Below are 19,664 nucleotides of genomic sequence, written 5' to 3'. Positions count from 1 at the left end.
AATCAAATTAAAGTTTAGATAAACGAACTGCAATTTATTTAACTCCTTTAATATTATAATGTTATTTTTAGTGTTTAGAAATCAAGTGAGTGCTAACAAATAAACTAAAGGTTTATCGGTTTTTGCGTATTAGGGGCTACTAATATTTCACCGCGACATTTTAAACAATTTTAGTGACCATTCTTAAGTTTAAATGGTTTCCTAGAAACATTTAAATAGGAAAACTGTCTTTATTTCAATAAGTAGCTAAGATGTAAGGCCTAAACTCATTAAAAACTGAGATGATATATTCATTGTTAAATTATCGTGTACGACGAAAAATTCGTTTCAAAATAAGTTCGCAATTTGCAGATATGTCAGCTCTCAAAATGACGGAGACTTTACAACATTTGGAACTTGTGTGGAAGCCAAATGATAACTTTAATGTTTCAACAACTCTGAAAGTGATTCTCATTAAAAACATTGCAGTTTTCACGAATTTCCTAGATCAAACTGCATTTTTAAACCAGTTTTTTAGCGAACACGTAACAGAGGACGAATATGTACACAACTTTCTTTGTAAATCCGTTCTGTAATTTAAAGATCCCATCATGAGTCAGTCAGTGATATTTGGAATATTTTATGTATATAGATAACATGAATACCTACGAGGAAAGCAGTGACACATTTGGATTTGTATAGGCCTATAGGTTCGGCAAAACTTGCGGAAGGGCAGAACACCATGGATCTAGACTGGTAGGTCAATAAATATCCCTGGGTCGGTGGAAATGCGTGGGGGCCACTCAGTACGGGGCTGGAGCCGAAGAGTCCTCTACGAGTGTCCAGTTCTCGGTGGCGGTCAGCGGATCATCGTCTGCAAGACAACGATTTCGGTAGGCGCTCCCACAAACATCTGGGTTCGGTTGTTACTTTAACAGCCGTTGTGGAGCAAGTTTCAACAGATTTACCCTAGAAGGGTAACCGCTGTGGTGAATAACTCCCTGGAGATCCGTCTCCAGGCAGTCCCATGGATTCTGGGAGGGGGGGCAAAGCTTGCACAGAGGGGTTTGGGAGAGAGATGGTACGAAAACAGGCCATCCTCTCCGCCATAGCTACTGGAATGAATGACGTAGATGAGAAAGAGAGCTTTTGCAAGAAGCTCAAAACGTAAGAGGTCACCTCCAATGTGGAAGTCTTTACTTCCGAACTTAAGAGATCTCGAGACAAGAAACCCTTCGAAGGGACCTAGAGAAAGATCTCCTATAGGTGAGGAGAAGAAGGAAAGATGAGAGGCTGAAATGTCATGGGCCTATGTAATAAGCATTTCTAGAGAGCTGGATCGGTTGATGGAAGTAAATTTTACCACCAAAATTTAAATAAAAAAGGCAGTAGGAGAGTTGGCAAAGGCTGTTAGTAGATTGGACAACAATGACATTCAGACGAGAGAGCACAAAGGAGTCGAAAGAGATTTTGGTGATAAAGCAGTTTAAGTGGGATGCCATGGGATTACCGAAAGAGCCACACAAACATGGTTACACACAAAAATGCACGCAGTTCCTATGCAAACGGATGGAGGCTGTATCGGAATAGAGGACATAGTGAAAACAAGTCGAACTGAGGCTGAGCTGTCAAGCATAAAGCAAGGTCAGAGGAAAAATTCCAAGATGAAACAAGGCAGATACAGGTACCGGTGACCCAGGGGAAAACAATTGGTAATCAGATGTCTGAAGACTCTGAGCCTCAACAGAATGAACAGGGAATGGAAGAACTGGATCAATTTTTGGTTGTAAAAGGAAGAAGAAAGGAAGACTCATAATGAAGAATGTTTCTGAGACACAAAGGAACCAAGGGAACCCGAGGATACCTGTGTACACTGAACCCCTCATAGTAAAGGACGGAGGAAAAACTTATGCACAGATCTTAAGGCAATTAAAATCAACAGTAAGAGTGGATAGAAATGCTGGAATTGTGGTCATGAGGCGAGAAGCAAAAGGAGTAAAGAAAGGCTAGGATGAAAGGAAAGACTAAGGAGCTGAATGAGGCTATTTTAGCTGATCTTCCTACAATACGGGCAGTGGTCAGGACGCCCACAACAGCTTTGCACGTTAAGGATATGGATGGTGAATGCACTGAAGAAGAACTGCTGAACGCATTTGTTGAAGCAACAGGGGACCCTACTATTAACACTCTGGTAAGGGTAACGTCAGTACGAACTGCTTTTGCAGTAACACAAAATGTTACAGTCATACTGCCACGGAGACTGCTCTCAAGATCCTTAATGAAGGTCGAATATCAGAGTGGGATGGGTGAGGTGTCGAGTGAGGGAGCGACAGATAGAGCAGCGATGTTTCCGGTGTTGGAGGTAAGGCCATGTAACTCAGAGCTGAAAGGGCCCAGACCGCAGCATTCTTTTCTACAGATGTGGAGAAAAAATAACTTCTCGTTAAGAACTGCAGCAAGGAACAAAAGTGTTTGGTCCGCAACGAAGTAGGCCATAGGGTTGGTGATAGAAACCGCAGAGAGGTTCAAAATGATCAAAGTAATGGTTAGAATCTTGCAGCTGAATACTGGCAGAAGGAAAGAAGCTATGTACCTACTGATGGCAACTGGAATAAACACCAAAACTGATATTCTCTTAGTTAGTGAGCCGAAAATTAATTCCATGGGACGCCCCGAGTGGATAAGCAACCACAGACATGATGTCACCACATTCAGCGTTACTGGCGTGTCAGTGACTTGAGAACAACAAGGAGACGGTTTTGTCAGGTTGGAGGTAGAGAATGAGCTGGTCAGTTGCTATTTATCACCAAACGATCAGATGAATGAATTCACTCGGAAGTTGGAAAAGATGGGGGTGCTACTCAGACAGAAACGAGGACAAGCTCTGATTGGAGGGGATTTTAATGCTAAGACAGCGGAATGGAATTCGCCAATAATGGGTGTCAGAGGGCGAGTGCTGTGTGAGTGGACTGCAGAGCAAGATCTCTATTGCCTCAACAGACGAAGAGAACCTAGTTTTGAGAGTGGTAACTATGGCTCCATCATTGATGTGACATTTGAATCACATGGAATGGCAGATAGAGTAGAAGATTGGAGAGTGATAGTAGAAGAGACACTTAGTGACCCCACCAGTGTATGAAAGTAGAGATTTCTGGTCAAAAGGGGGGGCGGACTAAGTGGATTGCGTATAGCATCAGAGAGAGTGTGTATGTTCTTTAGGATTCGCTGCACCGTCACATGAATGGTGAAAACCTCACTTCTGAAAAATGTATGGAAGAAGATATTGGGGTTTAATCTCAATCTCATCTTTTTATTGTCGTAGACACGTATTACATGTATGACAAAAGTCAGTAGTACATTATTAATAATTAACATATAAAAATACAATATTTGTATGGAAGTCAAGCTGAGTAAGAACTAATTTTACATTAAATAATAAAAAAAATACAAATGATTAATAAAATAGAGTTTAGGCTAGGAACTCCCCCACCGAATAAAAACAACCCTCTAATAGGTATTCTTTTAATTGTTTTTTAATAATGGTTTTTTCAGTTATATTTTTTAAATGACTGGGGAGCTTCCAAAAAAACCTAGCCCCTGACTTTTGAGGCAGTCCACCCGCCAGAGCCGAGCGATGTTGGGATTGTCGCAGGTCTACTCGGGCTCGCGTGTTGTGGTCATGTATAGCAGCTCCATCTACTACATTTGCACAATGAAACCTGGCATAGATAATGGTCTCGTAGATATACAAAGATGGAAAGGTCAAAATGCTGTGCTCTTTAAATGCATTTCTGCATGAACTTCTGCGAGATATGCCATCCACGACACGCACAATTCGTTTCTGTAAAACGGAAACCCTTTTTAGTCAGTACTGAGGTGCCGAGCCCCAAACAAGAAGTCCATACCGCAACCGTGACTCTACCAAACCAAAGTATATTATTTTTAATAACTGAACATGGCGATATTTTGTAAACTGGGGCATCAGGTAGGACGATGAAGACAAAGAGGCACACACAAAGTTTACGTGGGATCGCGAAGTCAAGTCATCGTCCACCTCAAGTCCCAAATATTTTACTGATAATTGGTGTTCTATTTTTTCTTCGTTTATTTCAACACATGGAGGCTGAAGATGATTATTTTTTGAAAATTTATTCTGTAAATTGTGTGTTTTTTTTTTAAATTAAGATGTAAATTCAGATTGTTTAAAAATTGATAGGTCTGTGATAAGACTACGTTACTGTTAATTTCGAGTTCTTCTGTACTGTAATTAGAAAATATTTAGGCAATATCATCAGCGTACATAACAGTATTTTCGTGGTTTATGGTGAGCACTAAATTATTTATGTAAAGGTTAAACAAAATTGGTCCAAGTACTGACTCTTGGGGGACTCCAAATTGAATCTCAATCAGTTCCGAGCAGTGGTTATAGAGTTTGACAAATTGTTTTCGATCCATAAGATACGACTCTAGCCACCTCAGTATCTCATTTGTTTACGAGGAGGCACTAATGGCAAGAGGGCGAAACAGGAAGAGGGCAGTGTATTGGTGGACCGATGTAATTGCAGGACTCAGAATGAGATGCTTGAGGGCTAGAAGAGCTCTGCAAATAAAAATAAGAAGGACTAGAGGGCTGGACTGTATTCTTGAGAAGCCGTAAAAAGAGAATGAGGAGGTGCCTTTAAAACTGAGATAAGGCGTAGGAGACTAAATGCTGGAAAGAGCTGCGTGACTTAGTAGAGGATGATGTCTGGGGAAGTGGATACAAGCTGGTCACAGATAGATTCCATCGTGGCACTCTAGAACCAAGAACTTTTGAATTAGTAACCAAAGAGCTTTTCCCTCAGCATCCAGAAGCAGTATTTGATGAGCTAGCAGCTGTGGACTTTCCTTTCTTCACAGAAGATGAGCTCAAGGCAGCAAGTACATGGCTTAGAACCAAGAAGGGCCCAGTACCAGATCACATCCCACCAGAGGTAGTTATGAATGAATGAATTAATTGATTTATTTCCCAAATATATGTACAATATTACAATCCAAACTTTACAATTAACTTCTAAAATTTTTTTATTACATTACCGAACGGAGTTTGAAATGAGAACAAAGAATAAATATCATAAGAAATAATCATCCTAAAATAAACATCATAAAAATAACATCATGTATAAAACATTGTCCTCGGGAAATGAGCCTGCATGGGCTATGATGCCTGTGCGCAGACTCGAGTTGCTCACGCCTGAAGAAATAACGGACTGTATATACATTAAAAAAATGAATATAAAATATAATACAAAATAATACACTATTATATACCACATACACACGTGAAACTGGAATGAATATATTAAAAGGAAAAAACCGTGTAATTTTAATATGTACCTGTTTTAAAGAATTGAATATTATTAATTTTAAAAACATTTACATATTAGCAACAAGGGTAAATAAGCAGGGTCACCGCAGATTATAATGGGGTAGTGATAATGAATAATGATGGGATAGGAGTGGTGGCTGTTCACATGTCAAACTGTCCGCCCGTAGTTCGTAGACAACACTGCCTCGGCCTCCTCAATAGACAATGATAATATCCACTGGTTAACTTTCCTTTTAAAGATAATTGTAGAAATTTCATTGAAAAAACTAAAATTAGGAAACTGTTTACTTATATTAATAAAAAGCACGTGAGCTAGATAGTATGAGTTGGTGTTTGAATAAGATTTAGTTAATTGCAGTGGTAGAATTCCTGTTGATCTAGAATAACGTGTGTTATGGGTGTGTTGAGTTCTTTCAAATAAATCATCTAAATTTTTATACATGATTGTGTATTAAAAGAAATTTTATAAAAAGTTGTCTTATTGTAAAAATTTTAGTTTCTTGAAATAAAATGGATGTTGAAAATCTATGACATTTTTTAAAAGCTACTTTCAAAATTGATTTCTGAACCGTAAACAGAGGATCAAGATTTGATTTATAAGCTGCCCCCCAAGAAATTATCCCAAATGCAAAAAGAGATTGCACGTATGCATAATATACCATTTTCATTTCTTGAACAGCAAGAATATCCCTAAGGTTCTTAAAGGCAAAGATATACTTTCGGGTCTTTTGTTTGAGATATTCAATATGATCTGACCATTTCAAACGGAAATCTATAATAACGCCAAGATATTTATACGAGTTTATTTTTTCGATTGCTTCGCAATTACAGGTACTGTCACTATGATTTCCACAATTATGTATGATCAGATTTTCTAAGACATAATCCGACTGAGGATTCAAAGAGATTGGCATAAATTTTGTTTTAGTTATATTTAAGGAAAGGACATTCTGATCAAACCACTTTTTCAGTAACATTAAATCACTTAATGCTTCTCGTCTCACATCTGCCCATATATTTCCTTTTAGAAAAATAGGTGTGTCGTCGGCAAATAATGTTATTTTCCCGTTTAAATTTAGCTTGGCAATATTGTTTATATATAATAAGAACAGAATTGGCCCAAGTGTACTCCCTTGAACTACACCGTAGTCTTCATTAACTGCATCGCTACTAACATTACAAATTGAGACATATTGTTTTCTATTGGTAAAATAACTCTGGAACCAAGTAAGGGCGATGCCCCTAACGCCTAATTGTTCTAATTTATTTATTAACTTATTTCTATCAACAGAGTCAAAGCCTTTTTTGAGGTCTAAAAAGATTAGCATTGATTTTTCGTTTTCTGAGATTGCATTATTTAATTCTTTATTTAAATGAAACAACGTATTTAAGTTGTTCAACGTACAGTGGAGATTCAAATAAGGGAGGTTCTGTGGATGATGAGCAAGGCTGTCAGAAAAAGTAGCTTTTGGAAGAAGGAAAATTAGTACTCCTGAAGAAGGAAGAAAAGCCAGATGATTTGACCTCTTTATACAGACCACTCTGCCTTTTGAATGCAGCCGGGAAATTGCTGCATTTGGCAGTTCATCGTGGTGGCACATCATACACGCGTTGAAAATGAGGAATGTAAGCCAATACATGCTGCGTATGATACAGGACTACATACCTCAGCGACAGATGGGTGGTATCAGAGAATCCGAAAGTAGAAATCAAAATGTCAAGTGGGTGTCCCACAGGGATATGTGTTGGGACTAGTGCTTTGGAATGTCCTATATGACGAAGTTTTAATGATTTAATTGCCAGAAGGAGCAGTGGTGGGGTACGCCGATGACCTGGCAGTAGTTGAGTCTGGAAGCATCGAAGAGGTAAGTTCATGTGCAATTGAGGTAGTACAAAGAATAAGCAACTGGATGAATTAACGCATACTGAAACTTACCCCAGAGAAGACGGGAGTAGTGGTCATGACAGAGAGCAGAGTGCTCCTGGAGCCAAAAATGATTGTGATTGATGGGCTCATCATCACAGCAAAGGAGAGGATCGAGTCCCCCAGAGTATGGTTCCGAAGGACATTTCATGTACATGTACAGGAGGTGTTACATCGGGCAGATATGAAAACAGTGGCTCTTGGACTATTAATGACAAATATGGGAGGCCCAAAGCAAGGAACCAGATGACTTCTATCATCTGCTATCACGTCGATGATTCTATATACAGTACCAGAATGAAGCCGGGCTTTGAGACTAGAGTCAGGAAGAGACTCGACAGGTTACAGCGCAAAGTTGCACTTATGGTGTACAGTGGATATAGAACGATATCCACCGAGGCGGCTTTCGTCGTGGCAGGGCTTTCGTCGTGGCAGGAGTCTATCCAATGGAGCTGTTGGCTAGAGAGAGGACAGAAATTTATAATGGGATGGGAAAAGAGGAGGCCAGAACACGACTAATGAGACAATATTGCAGGAGAGATGGGGATCAGCAGAGAAAAGAGAGTGGACCAGAAGGATTATCCCCCTACCGCAGCCTTGGTTCGAGCGTGCACACGGACACATTGACTACCATGTCACTTAGTTTTTAAGCGGACATGGGGGCTTCCGCATCTATCTACACAAGATAGGCAAAAGCCAGATTGCAGAGTGCTGGTACTGCCATGAGGCTGATGACACAGCAGAACATACACTCTTTGTATGCAGACGGTGGCAGGCAGAGAGAAGAAATGTGGTGCAGCAACTCAATGTGGACAACATTGTGAGGAATATGTTGGAGAGTGAAGGGATATGGGAGGACGTAGCTAGAAAGATTAAGAAAATCATGACACGTAAAACCAGAGACGTGCCATGGGAATAAACCGACTCAAAAATGAAGCAATGAATTAAATGAAAGCTAAAAGACCCTGCAAGAGCTGTAGTAATACTGACTCTAGCAGGATGAAGATCATAGGGCGTGGGGTTTTAGTAAGTGAAAGCAATGAATACAAACCTTATAAGAAGCGCAAAGCTTATGAAGAATAGTCTGCCAAGTTGGTTTCCCGCCAAAACGAGCTTAGCGCGTCCGCCGCTAGGAGCGCTTGTTTCCCCCTCTTTCCCTCTCGCTCTAGCTTGTTCTCTCTCTCTGTCTAAATGGCCGCGCGCTGTCTTCTCATTCGCTCCCGCTCTGTCTTCTGTCTCACTCTAGCTCGCCACGCCACGAGCGCCCTTCACGCTGCCTAGCGGTGGACGCGCTAAGCTTGCCAAATTCAAATAAAAATTGGCAGACTTTTTAACATTGGCTTTGCGCTTCTTATAAGGTTTGTATTCATTGGTGAAAGCCTCACATGCCTGGGGAAACCGTCAAGGATAGGCGGTACCTTTTAGGTATCTGGTAGAGATTTCACCCTCCCCTTGAAGGAAAGAAAAAAAGGCTCGGCAAAACCATTATTCAATATTGATAGCTCATAATGTATGTGCTTCGTCAGACAACAACACAAATTTGTAAACTTCATCCTGTTAGTTTGAAACGGATTCACAGATAAAAAGGATGAACGATGAATGAAAAAGAGAACGATAAGGTGTAGAATGTTTTCATAAATTACATATTATTATATTGAATAAATGATGTCTGGTTAAACTACAAAAATTAAGACAGGTAACAAATCTTAAAAAATACACATATAAATTTTGTCAGACAATTCACAATTTAATTGCTGTTGCTACTAAAAAGTTTTCAAAGGGCCTGTGCATTGTATACTGCAATTAGAGAAAGTTACGTATATTAAATAGCCAAACATTATTTGAAGGCGCTACTTTTTTCAGTCTAAAAAAATAATTTAAATCGTCCATAATTCAATTTATAAATATGAGAAGTAATGACCATCGCTTCATCATGAAGTAATTTCCCTTATTTATTTATTAAACGTTACTTGAATTATTGTTTGTTTGTAAAATTAACTTGATTTTTTGTCATACCTTACATATTAGAACTGTCGCAACAGATGATTTTATTTTCGTTACATTTACTCAAAACCGTATCTACAAATCCTAAATTCTAATAGGTAAATCCTAATAATCTTATAAATGCAAAAGTGCCTTGGTTTGTTTGTTTTTGTTTTTTTTCTTTCACGCATAAACAACTGATTGCGCTAAAATTTGACATGTACATTCTTAGGATCCCTAGGATGAATATATGCCTATTCTTATTTCGAAAATCCCTGCGGACTACGCCCCATAGAACTCTTTCAAAAAGTATATATTTGTAATTTACTCGGGAGAGTATTTTTGTTACATAGTTAATTTTGCCTTGTTTCCCGGTAAAAAAATACATACACAGATCTGAGAAGCCTACTTTTGCTAAACGACAACTAACATCCTCTAAACAATAAAGTTAACTCTGAGAAAATTTATTCAGAAAATAATACTATAGCTAAAGGCAAAGATCCCGATAGCATTTTTTCCTTTCACTCCACTTGATACACGGAATTTTGTTATAATAAAATTTGTTATTCTTATATCGAATTTGGTACTTTCCAAGAGCCTATTTCCAGTGCATAAGAACACAATCTATTTTCTCATGAAATCGATAGACTAATTTCTCAGCACAGAAAAGAAAAATATAATGACATATACATTTTTAATCTCTACGAAAAAAATAGAATCGATCCAGACACAATTTAATAGCCATGCATAGTTTTTATCTGTTCCCTAAGTTAGAATTTCAGGCTGGTAGGACAATTATTTATGTGTATGTATTTTTATATATGAAAATGAATAGTTTGATATTTGCTAACCTCACATTCAACCCATACCAACACTAGCTGACGATGGATTCCTCTCACAGGAAATTCCTCTATCGATTTCACAAAAATAGTTAGTGCCTTACAATTCAAATTGGCTCTCGGCCCCTACTTGTTCGGACTTGCACTCGTGGTGGGGACACACGTTCTTGCAGGGCTCCAAATACACCTCACTATACTTATTTTCAGCACCGCTATGTCTTGGGTTATTGGATATGTCATGACTCAGCAGTTGGTTTACATGCTCATTTCGACTTCTGCACTCTAATATAAAATATACTCTTTTTCCGCATCATATTTTCCACCGTACAATGTAAACCCTTTCCCTTCTGGAAATCGTGATGTCTAGTTACTAGTTGCACCTGATCAAATCGTATCATTATATAAAAAGGCTCGAATTGTTAACAATTAACTAAATAAAGGATGGAATAATTCAGAAATGAATGGGCCTACTGCTGTCGAAAGTGGATGTTATTTTGTGATTACTGGAGATTAGGTAATAAACTATGTTTTTTTTCGGTATGTTACAAAATCTCCGGCAATAGAGATGTACCAGTGATGGAAGGAATAGAGATATCGAAGTTTATCACTCAAGGGGTTGGAAAAAATCCATTTTTTGTCTGTCTGTCTATCCACACGATATCTCGTGATTTGTAACTTTTATCATTTAAATACTGCTGTGAAAGCCAAGTGAAAGAACAATTATATGAATGTATCAGGTTGCAAAGTATCTGGAGAAAGATTTCATCATTATACAGCATTTTGCATGAAACTTTATTGCTATGTAGTCAAGAATGAGTTATATGATGGTGCATGGTCAACCACGGAAAGGCTGAGCGTTTACTGTCATTGTGAAAGGCTGTAAATGTCATTGAAGTAGGCTAACGCAATTTATATTTTATCCTCCTGGAGGATGTAAAATTTCTTTACTGTACTATTATGTCTTTCTATATATCCGCAAGACCTCTCGGAAGTGGAATGAGTTGAAATTTTGAATGCACACTCAGGGAAGCCAGTTGCGCGAAATGTGGTGTGGCGTACTCTTAGCATATAATATAAGAGGAAAGAAGGTTTAGAAGGCGTGCTTTGTCCATTATAATGATCTTACTAGTAGCTCATACGTGTGATGGGTTGTGAACCCGTACGATTCCCGCAGATTTTGTGATCAACTTGTTCTACTCATATAAAAAGTTTTACTCGTTTTGGGTAACCTAGCTGTTATTCCACTCAGAATTCGCCTATATGTGAGTCACACTAGAGTAAAGTTACAGGAGGGAATTTTCTGTATCTGGTAATATCCTTGAATATTTCTCTCACATATCTTATCATATTTGTCTATATAATCTTTGGACTTGAGCATATTCTCATATCTTCAATACATTATTCGAAGGATTGCCAAGATAATAGCGATCCAAGGTCGATATAAACCACTGGTGAAGAACACACTGTCTACTTGTTCCTACCTTTCATAACGATTGTCCAGGAAATTCCTACCTTTTTTCCAAAAGAAACCTGTGGACGAATAGTGTCCATTATTTGTAACAGACAGCCGAAGCATGACTAGGAATCTAGTACAAAGTTATTATATTCTGGTGCACTTAATGGAGATAATGTCCGTGCGTCGAGAAGGATCTCTAAAGCTATATGACTTTGAATGAAAGGAGTATTTCAATACTCGCAGTTGAGAGGTCACACTGATAATTTGCGAAATTGTTATGACCTGTAAATGATGAGCGCAAAAGACATCTCCGAACTGAAGGAGAGGCTACTAAGAAAGATATCGTAGTGTCCTCACGATAACCAAAATGAAAACTACTTTTGAGGTGATGTGAAAACTAGGGAGTGGAATAAAACATGAATATTTTTTTTAATAGTGAACAAGACAACATACTTTATGACAAAAGAACAGGCATCCTTGAGCCTTAGACACGCCAATGACGATTTTTAATGGCTTACCAGCAGTTACCCGTGGGCTTCGTACACAATTTTGCAGACTTTGCACTCGTATGAGAACTTATGGTTCAAGTAATCTATATTTCTGACGTCAATGTTGAGTGTGCCTGGCTCCTGCAATCAAGAAAATATGTGGCAACAAGGGTTCATAAAACATTAACCTTAGGAAAAACACTACATTTCTATCTGAATACATAAAAGTACTTAAGTTAGTGTTGGCCTTACCATCATAGTCAGCAATAATTGGAGTGATATAGAACATAAATATTTTCTCTTAGTAGTGAACGAGACAACATACGTTTCGACAAAATAACATGTACGACTAACCTTTTTAAGTGTCAATGATACACTTACTGTTAGTTGAAGCCATGTTAAAGTTTAAACGTTCTCTCGAAATGTAATAAGATGGGATGTAATAAGGTATTTGGAAACTTATAAATGGATCATTGTATCTGTTTATTACTTCAAACGATTGCAATGAGTTTTTTTACCACACCATACTTATTGGTTGTTTTATTTGGAGAAATTTCTTTACTATTGAAAATGTTGTCTAGAGTTATACAATATTATTTCATGCTACAATGGGTCAAGTAACTCAAAAACCGAGAGAAAAGCGAATCTACATTCCTAATCTAGTTCAATTTATGGAGTTCAATTATTTTTTCAAGGCAAAACCATAATAAACATATAGAAGAGAATAAAAAGAAGCAACCGACTGTTCAAAAACTGTACAAATTACCCTATCAGTTATTTTAAGATACATGATTGTTCTAGACAAAGTTATAAGCTCTGTAACACAGATAACGTATTACAATCCATTGATATGTATGCTATTTGTAAAATTACACATATTTATGATTAATTACACACTACCTAATTAAATATGAAACTTGAACTGTATAAAAACGGACGAAAGGATTACCAAAAATATATGTAGTTAAAAATAACATAAATGTGTAGAAAATAGTTTAAACTAAAAAATGTGTTATAAAATTACCTGTATACATTTGTCTAGCATCTTTGGCGGTGTGTTGGAAGACGGAGAAAGATTAATCGAAGAAGATGATTGTGGGTCGGTTGATCTGGGAAAGACTTTATAGAAAATTGATGTGATGCTGAAACAGAGTTTTGAAATTTGGGAACAGATTTTAGAGAAGACGTTGAATGGAATAGAACATTTTCTATGGGAGCAACGTGATATAGAACAAGAACATTTGAAATATGGACTGGCAAAACACTTTAAAGACCAGGGCATATTTAATAGTTAGTTTGAAATAATTAATCAACCATGTGAAAGAGGTAGTCCTTTCTATCAATACAGAAATATGATATGATCTGTGAAATAGTGCAAAAAGGGCTTTTGTTAAGTTATTATCGTAACCATGACCAAGTATATGTCATAGAAGATATGTTATAATTAAAGAAATACATTTAAGTAAAGGGTACCAAAATAAAGAAGGTGTCCGAGGTGGAGGAGTAATTGAAAAAAGTGTAGAGATACAGCACAGTGAATAAATAAGTGTTCATAGAATGAGGAATTTAAGACATTTAAAAGGATGATTGGCAATGAAAAGTTTTAAAATATAACAGGAGAAGGTTTTAAAATGTAACAGGAGAAGAATTTAAACTTTGGAAAAAGACTAAATGGATTTATGGAGAAGGAAACCAGTGTTATATATTAAATATGAAATGCGAATGGTATAGAACAGAAAGATAGTCGTCTGAAATAGGCATAATAAAAAATGAATATGTAGCTGGGAATGGAGAATTGTTATACGGTGGTAAAAATACTGCCACACAGGGGTAATAGATATGTGGAGACAACACAACATTTAGACGGATGGGATAATAATGGGAATTGTCAAAGAAAAACAGAAAAGGTATTCAAGGGAGATAGTAACAGTATGTAAAAACTGATAAAAATAAACCGAGGTCTAGTAGATGTTCCAAAATTGGTTTTTAACGTTAGCATGAAGACTATACAAATATACATCTGAACGTATTAGGGGATTAGTACAAAAAAGCGTTTGATTTGATGGATAGTTGAAAAGAAGTATTACGAACAGAACCGATAAAATAATCTTAGTATTGTTAGAGGAAGTAGTTTAAGATCGATGAGTATAAAAGCATGGAGAAAAATCTGAGATATTCTTGTGAAAATTCCAGGAAATCTGATTGGTGATTGAGATAAACTTTAACTGGAAGTAGGAACATTTTAGAAACTTTTTAGGGGTGAAAGTAGAAAAAGATAACGTTGATACAGATGGGATTTTAAAAAATTGAGGGGAAGATTAGACAAGATCGTTACAGAAATGTTGAATTTAATTGAATTGTTAAATCAAACACCACCCTATGATTGAGATTAATGGATTAGAGAGATGACGAAAATACGTTTCAGTGTATGAATAACAATAGTACTTGAATCGAAGAAAACAAATCTATCAATTATTGGGTTACGGGACTCTGCAGGAATATAACTTATATTGAAGATATATTCATGGATGAATTTATAAATGACCTATCCATAAAGTGAAGTTATCAAAGTCAAGTCAAAAAGTATTTATTTCTTCATCAAAAATTATTTACATTTAGTTTACATGTATTTTCTTAAGTGAATAGAATATACTACAATAACTAGTTACGTTGCTGTAAATCTCTATAAGATAAAACTTAGAAATTAATTCCCAAACTAAGTAAGAACTTGTGTTTTGAGAATGAGTCTTGTACTGTACCGCATTGTTACTTATACTTTATAGCTTAATTACAACGAACTAAAAAGGATATCTATCAAAATAATTAAAATTTCTGTAGAAATAAATATAAAAATATTTAACATTAAAATTATTAATTGATTAAGTTTTTAATAATTTAAAAAGAATATACTACAGATTTGTTTGGTTACATGGGAGAAGACTATGGCAGTTGCAACCCTCCATGCAGTTATGACATGTATGAGAAGATAGCCTACTGAAAACCTCAAAGGAATTAACCTGTATTGAAGATGTATGAAGGAGTGGGCTTTGCAGATGTTATATTGAGTTTGCAGCGAAGTCAAGGACTCTCTGGAGACGTAGGTTCTTGGCGCCATCCAATCTGAAGTACAAAAACATTGTAGAATAAATCTTACTCTGTAATTCTTCATCCGTCGAAATACAGTTCAAGAGCTTTGCGTGTATTTTACCAGCACTATAACAACTTGTAGTCTTTAATTATAGTAAATATGGGAACAGCAATAAAGTATCTAGTTTGCTAAATAGATGGAATAGAAATTTAAAAGTAAGAACTCTGTTGGGTTATACATATACTTAAAATGTTTAAAATGAATATTTTGAAAGTTACGTCTTAATAATATTTGGTATTATACAGTGGATATATATATATATATATATATATATATATATATATATATATATATATATATATATATAAACAATTCGTAAGTAGTAGTATTGATTAAGTTCATGTTGGCAGTGTAATTATTGTTTTAAACGTTGCTTTGTTGAGTGAAAACAACATTTACATAACTTACTATCAATATTATTGAATAAAGTATATTACTATTTCCAACATAGTTAAATAACTATAAACGTTTAATGAAACTATACAGCTAAATACTGTAATTTTAGTGAAAATTACAACCATGTTGTCAATCAAACAGAAGACCTTTTGGCTCACCGGCCAAATTTTAGATATATCTCCACTGCACTTTGTAACACTTAGTATTTTGATACTTACGGTCACGTTACCAACTGGTTCCCGATTAACCTGGCTTCAGTATACATATACTCGAGATTTCAGTTACATTGTGTGTAAAAATCAGCCTACTGCAATCCGCCTCATGACACATACCAAAGATTTCTTCATAACTTCACCGAACTTGACCCACCCCAAAGTCCTTGAAAGTAATGGCGTTTGACTGTTTGAACCTACTCTCATTCAAAATGTTTTATATATATATATATATATATATATATATATATATATATATATATTGTTATGACAGTACATCCATATGAGTAATTAATTTAACAACTATTTTAAATTTCTTTACATTTATAGTATTATCAGCAGAGTAAGCTTGAAGTGACAGTACTAAACATTTAAACCTTTTCTGTAATTACCATTGAATTTACCCAGGTAATGAGATTGGAAGTTTTAGTACAAATATGATGTTGATTATAAATTTTATTATATATCCAGTATGCGGTACTTAATCAGCAGTATAATGTAGATGTTAAAGACAAAGTTACTAACGTTTACTGTAGATTAAAAGATTAAATTTTATAGAAATCTGAATTAACTCTAACTCGACTATGGCACCGGGAATACTTTAGACCAGAAGTAGATTACAAGGGCCAAAAGTATACATTTTTTGACAGGCGTTTCTGACCTTGACCTACGTATATACACATACAGCATATTGGTACTACAAGGCAAACTCATCCATGGCGTCGGAAATATAAATTATTCGAATCAGAAGTGCTCATATACGCGCAAAGCCTAAAATAAGAGCCTTTCGTAATTTCGCTTATCATCTGAAGCTCTTAACAATGGAAACTGAAATAATATACATCTAAAATATGCCTACTTCCGTTGCAATATTATACAGAGCCCCACAATTATCAAGGGACTAATTGTCAGATTCCTCCACACTGGTCTAAAATAGTTAAATTGTTAATGAATTAATTGGAGTTAATTGGACCTGGCTCGCAACGCAGCGCTTCGGTAGTGACGCTGGAACTTCAAGCCGGCGTCAGTCAGTGGTTATTATCTCAAGCGGCATATTTCTAGAAAGCTGGAATCTAAAAACTTGTGTTACTACGTATGATAAATGTATCAATTTGAACGAGGATTACGTTAAAAAATAACCTAAGAGTAAGGTCGCTTTAAAATGTATATAGTAAAATGTTCCTATTTCAGTTGGTTCCTTTTTTTATTTCAAAACGTCTGTTACTTTCTGGATAGCCCTCTTAGAGGAAAACTAGAAATTGTTGTGGAATGCTTATAAAATTTCCTAAACTTTTTGATAATAAATTGTTGTTGTCTCTCCGATAGTTTTCCAGATATTCGGTACATGTAGATCCTATGAGAATAAATTAATACATCAAATCTTTTTTATTGCTGTGACAACATTACATTGTATGGTAAACGCCAATTAATGAAAATATCCTAAAATTTCCGCCGATAATACTACAGTAAACAGACAACAATGTTTACAGTCACGCCTCTTCATTCATCGTCAATGCAACCCACTTAGAACAGCGGAGTCAGTCTTCTAATTTCGCGGCCTTCCCCCAAAAAACTCACCTGGATTATGAAATGTCTGAAACACCAAGAAGTGTTTTTGGCGAGTCTTTAACGCCTCAGGCGTTGGAACATCTTTGATTAAATTGGGCAGTCTGTTGAGAAATTGACATTGAACACCCGCTTGCGTAGGCAGGGGTTCATAGACTACCGTTGTCTCCCAGTTGGGTAGTTTACTCTGCCTCTTGTCTCATTCATGTGTTTGTCTCTGATTAAGGCATATTTATTCATACAAAACAAAGTTGTTTCCAATACTTAGAGGCATGGCAGAGTCAACAGCTGCAATTTCTGGAAAGCTTGCCTACACACCTCTCTAAATTAGATTTTTGCGATAGTTCGAATGGCTTTTTTTGAGTCTGCTCTTTGGAACTGAGTGTTTGCACTAGCTCCCCAAAGGCCATATGGGAATTATATCAAGCCTTAGTACGCCGTAATCAGTACTTGACTCGAGCATTTTTAGCTAAAGACCTCAGAACAAAGACGCCTGAGCAGATTTTCGCCCAAACTTGATCAATGTGCTCATTCCAACTCAGTCCTCGATCAAGGTACATTCCTAAGAGTTATATAGAATCAGCTATCGATATGGCAGTTCCAGAATGGTTGCCCGCAGTGCGAAGAACAAAATTCAAAACGTTTGTTTTTTAAGAGTTTGCTATGAAATTGAGGCTGAGAAAGTATTAGACACAGTTGTTGATATAAAAAAGCCTGCTGTTCTAAACTTCGCTTAATCTTGCAATGAAAGAAAGAGTCGTATTAACTATAAACTGCGCCGTTCTTCCATGCAGAAGTGATGATTCTATGCCGAGCGGTTTATTGCGGTCAACGCGGTCGAATGCTTTGGGCAGGTCCAGGACACACTCATTGTGTGGTTACGACATTCCGACACTAGACAGTCAGGGTATGGGAACAAGTAGGAATATCAGTTTTACAAATTATTACAGTAACCCGGCCTAGGATACAGACTAGACAGTCAGGGGACGAGAGCCAGTAGGAAATCAGTTTCACAAATCATTATAGTAACTCAGCCTATAATACAGACTAGACAGTAAACGTGCCTAAAGTAACAAACCAAAACGTCACGGGTCAATCGAGATTCAACCTCAAAGGTTGAATGTGTAAGTTACTGTCGAAGAGAACACAATTTCACAAGTAATTTGACAAACAATTGTACACTTCAGTTCATTCACATGTAATTAGTAATACCACCTTATAGAACGGTCTAAAGCTATCTATTGTATATTATATGCTACACACAAATTAATTATATACCCGTATATATATAGTTTTGACTTATCGTTTTGAAGAATGCGCCAGCCAAACCGACAGCCTGTAACGCAGGTCCAAGTAGTTAGTTGTGTGAAGCGTAGTCAGCACCAAAGCTTGCAGTTTGTAGTAACATAAAGGGGAATCTTAGATTAGATTAGTAGATTACGTTCGAGGAGCTACTGCATTTCATTACAAAATGTATTGATTAATTTTAAACATAAAAAATACTGTTTTCATGGCAACAGGTTTATTCATTTGTTTAGAAAAACTTACATTTGCATGATCAAATTGTACACTCTATGACTAGCATTTAATGGTCCAATTTAAATACATGAAGGCGAGCAAAATGGCGATATAGAATTAATGCTTTTTGAATCAAAAGTTTTGAAGTAAAAGTACTTCTGATTTCTACTCATTCCGTAACTATTGTTATGCGCCACGTTAAACCTCTTAATAAAATTGAAAATTTAGTTCAGACTTATTTAAATATTGATTGTATAATAATGTGCTGTATATCATCAATAGTGCATTTTTATATAGCAATGCAAAATCACTGTCTAATATTTACACCATAAGACGCAGTGACGATTGTAAAACAGTTATCTCAGAAATAATACTGCTTTAAAACCAATTTTATTGAATATAACTAAGCATTTGTGCATGGATGCTGTTTTAAACTGGCATCTTTGATATGAGACCTGACAGTTTACACGCAGTGGCTGAAATAAAAAGCATAAACAAATGAACGAGCACTGACATGTTCAACGAAACATGGATAGCATGGATAGGCTCCTAGGTTCGATCTGTCTATTAGTAATTGTATACCTAAAATAACTTAATTATTTACTAACGTACAAAAATGCTTTACTTGATTTGTTTACACCACATGTTAACGCGTATTTAAGATAACAACAAAATACCAAGTACTATGCTTATAAATACAGTTTTGTGGCACACTCTTAACCTGTTCTTAGTTTTGTATGGTAAATTTGTAAATTTGAACTGATACAATGACAATAACTGGCAGTAA

The 19,664-nt window shown here is 36.3% G+C and overlaps 1 protein-coding gene across 2 annotated transcripts; it reads right to left on the bottom strand.

Annotated features, from left to right (window-relative positions):
* Positions 1-610: 610 nt before the first annotated feature.
* Positions 611-18,771, bottom strand: LOC124359800. 2 transcript variants are annotated; one of them, XM_046812842.1, is made up of 5 exons: positions 18,638-18,771; positions 15,055-15,157; positions 13,062-13,179; positions 12,068-12,178; positions 611-853 (listed from the first exon to the last, which is right to left on the bottom strand). In XM_046812842.1, the coding sequence occupies exons 2-4, from the start codon at positions 15,150-15,152 to the stop codon at positions 12,074-12,076; spliced, it is 321 nt and encodes a 106-aa protein (XP_046668798.1). In that variant the 5' UTR covers positions 15,153-15,157; positions 18,638-18,771; the 3' UTR covers positions 611-853; positions 12,068-12,073. The 2 variants fall into 2 exon arrangements, with proteins under 2 accessions (XP_046668798.1, XP_046668797.1); XM_046812841.1 differs by lacking the exon at positions 611-853 and having other exon boundaries at positions 11,955-12,178.
* Between the last annotated feature and the right edge of the window lie 893 nt (positions 18,772-19,664).

The sequence above is a fragment of the Homalodisca vitripennis genome, chromosome 4 (assembly GCF_021130785.1).
Source record: "Homalodisca vitripennis isolate AUS2020 chromosome 4, UT_GWSS_2.1, whole genome shotgun sequence".
NCBI classification, from domain to species: Eukaryota; Metazoa; Arthropoda; class Insecta; order Hemiptera; family Cicadellidae; genus Homalodisca; species Homalodisca vitripennis.
The sequence above is the reverse complement of the archived record's forward strand: the minus strand, read 5'-3'. Positions and strand labels throughout refer to the sequence as shown.

Bases quoted from the DNA above. Each gene is read 5' to 3' on its own strand.
- LOC124359800 (XM_046812842.1), bottom strand. From the start codon at position 15,152: ATGGCGCCAAGAACCTACGTCTCCAGAGAGTCCTTGACTTCGCTGCAA. The intron at 13,180-15,054 runs GTTAATTCCTTT...ACTCTGTTTCAG, and splicing joins TTCATACATCTTCAATACAG to CATCACATCAATTTTCTATA. The intron at 12,179-13,061 runs GTAATTTTATAA...TCTTGATTGCAG, and splicing joins TGCTAGACAAATGTATACAG to GAGCCAGGCACACTCAACAT.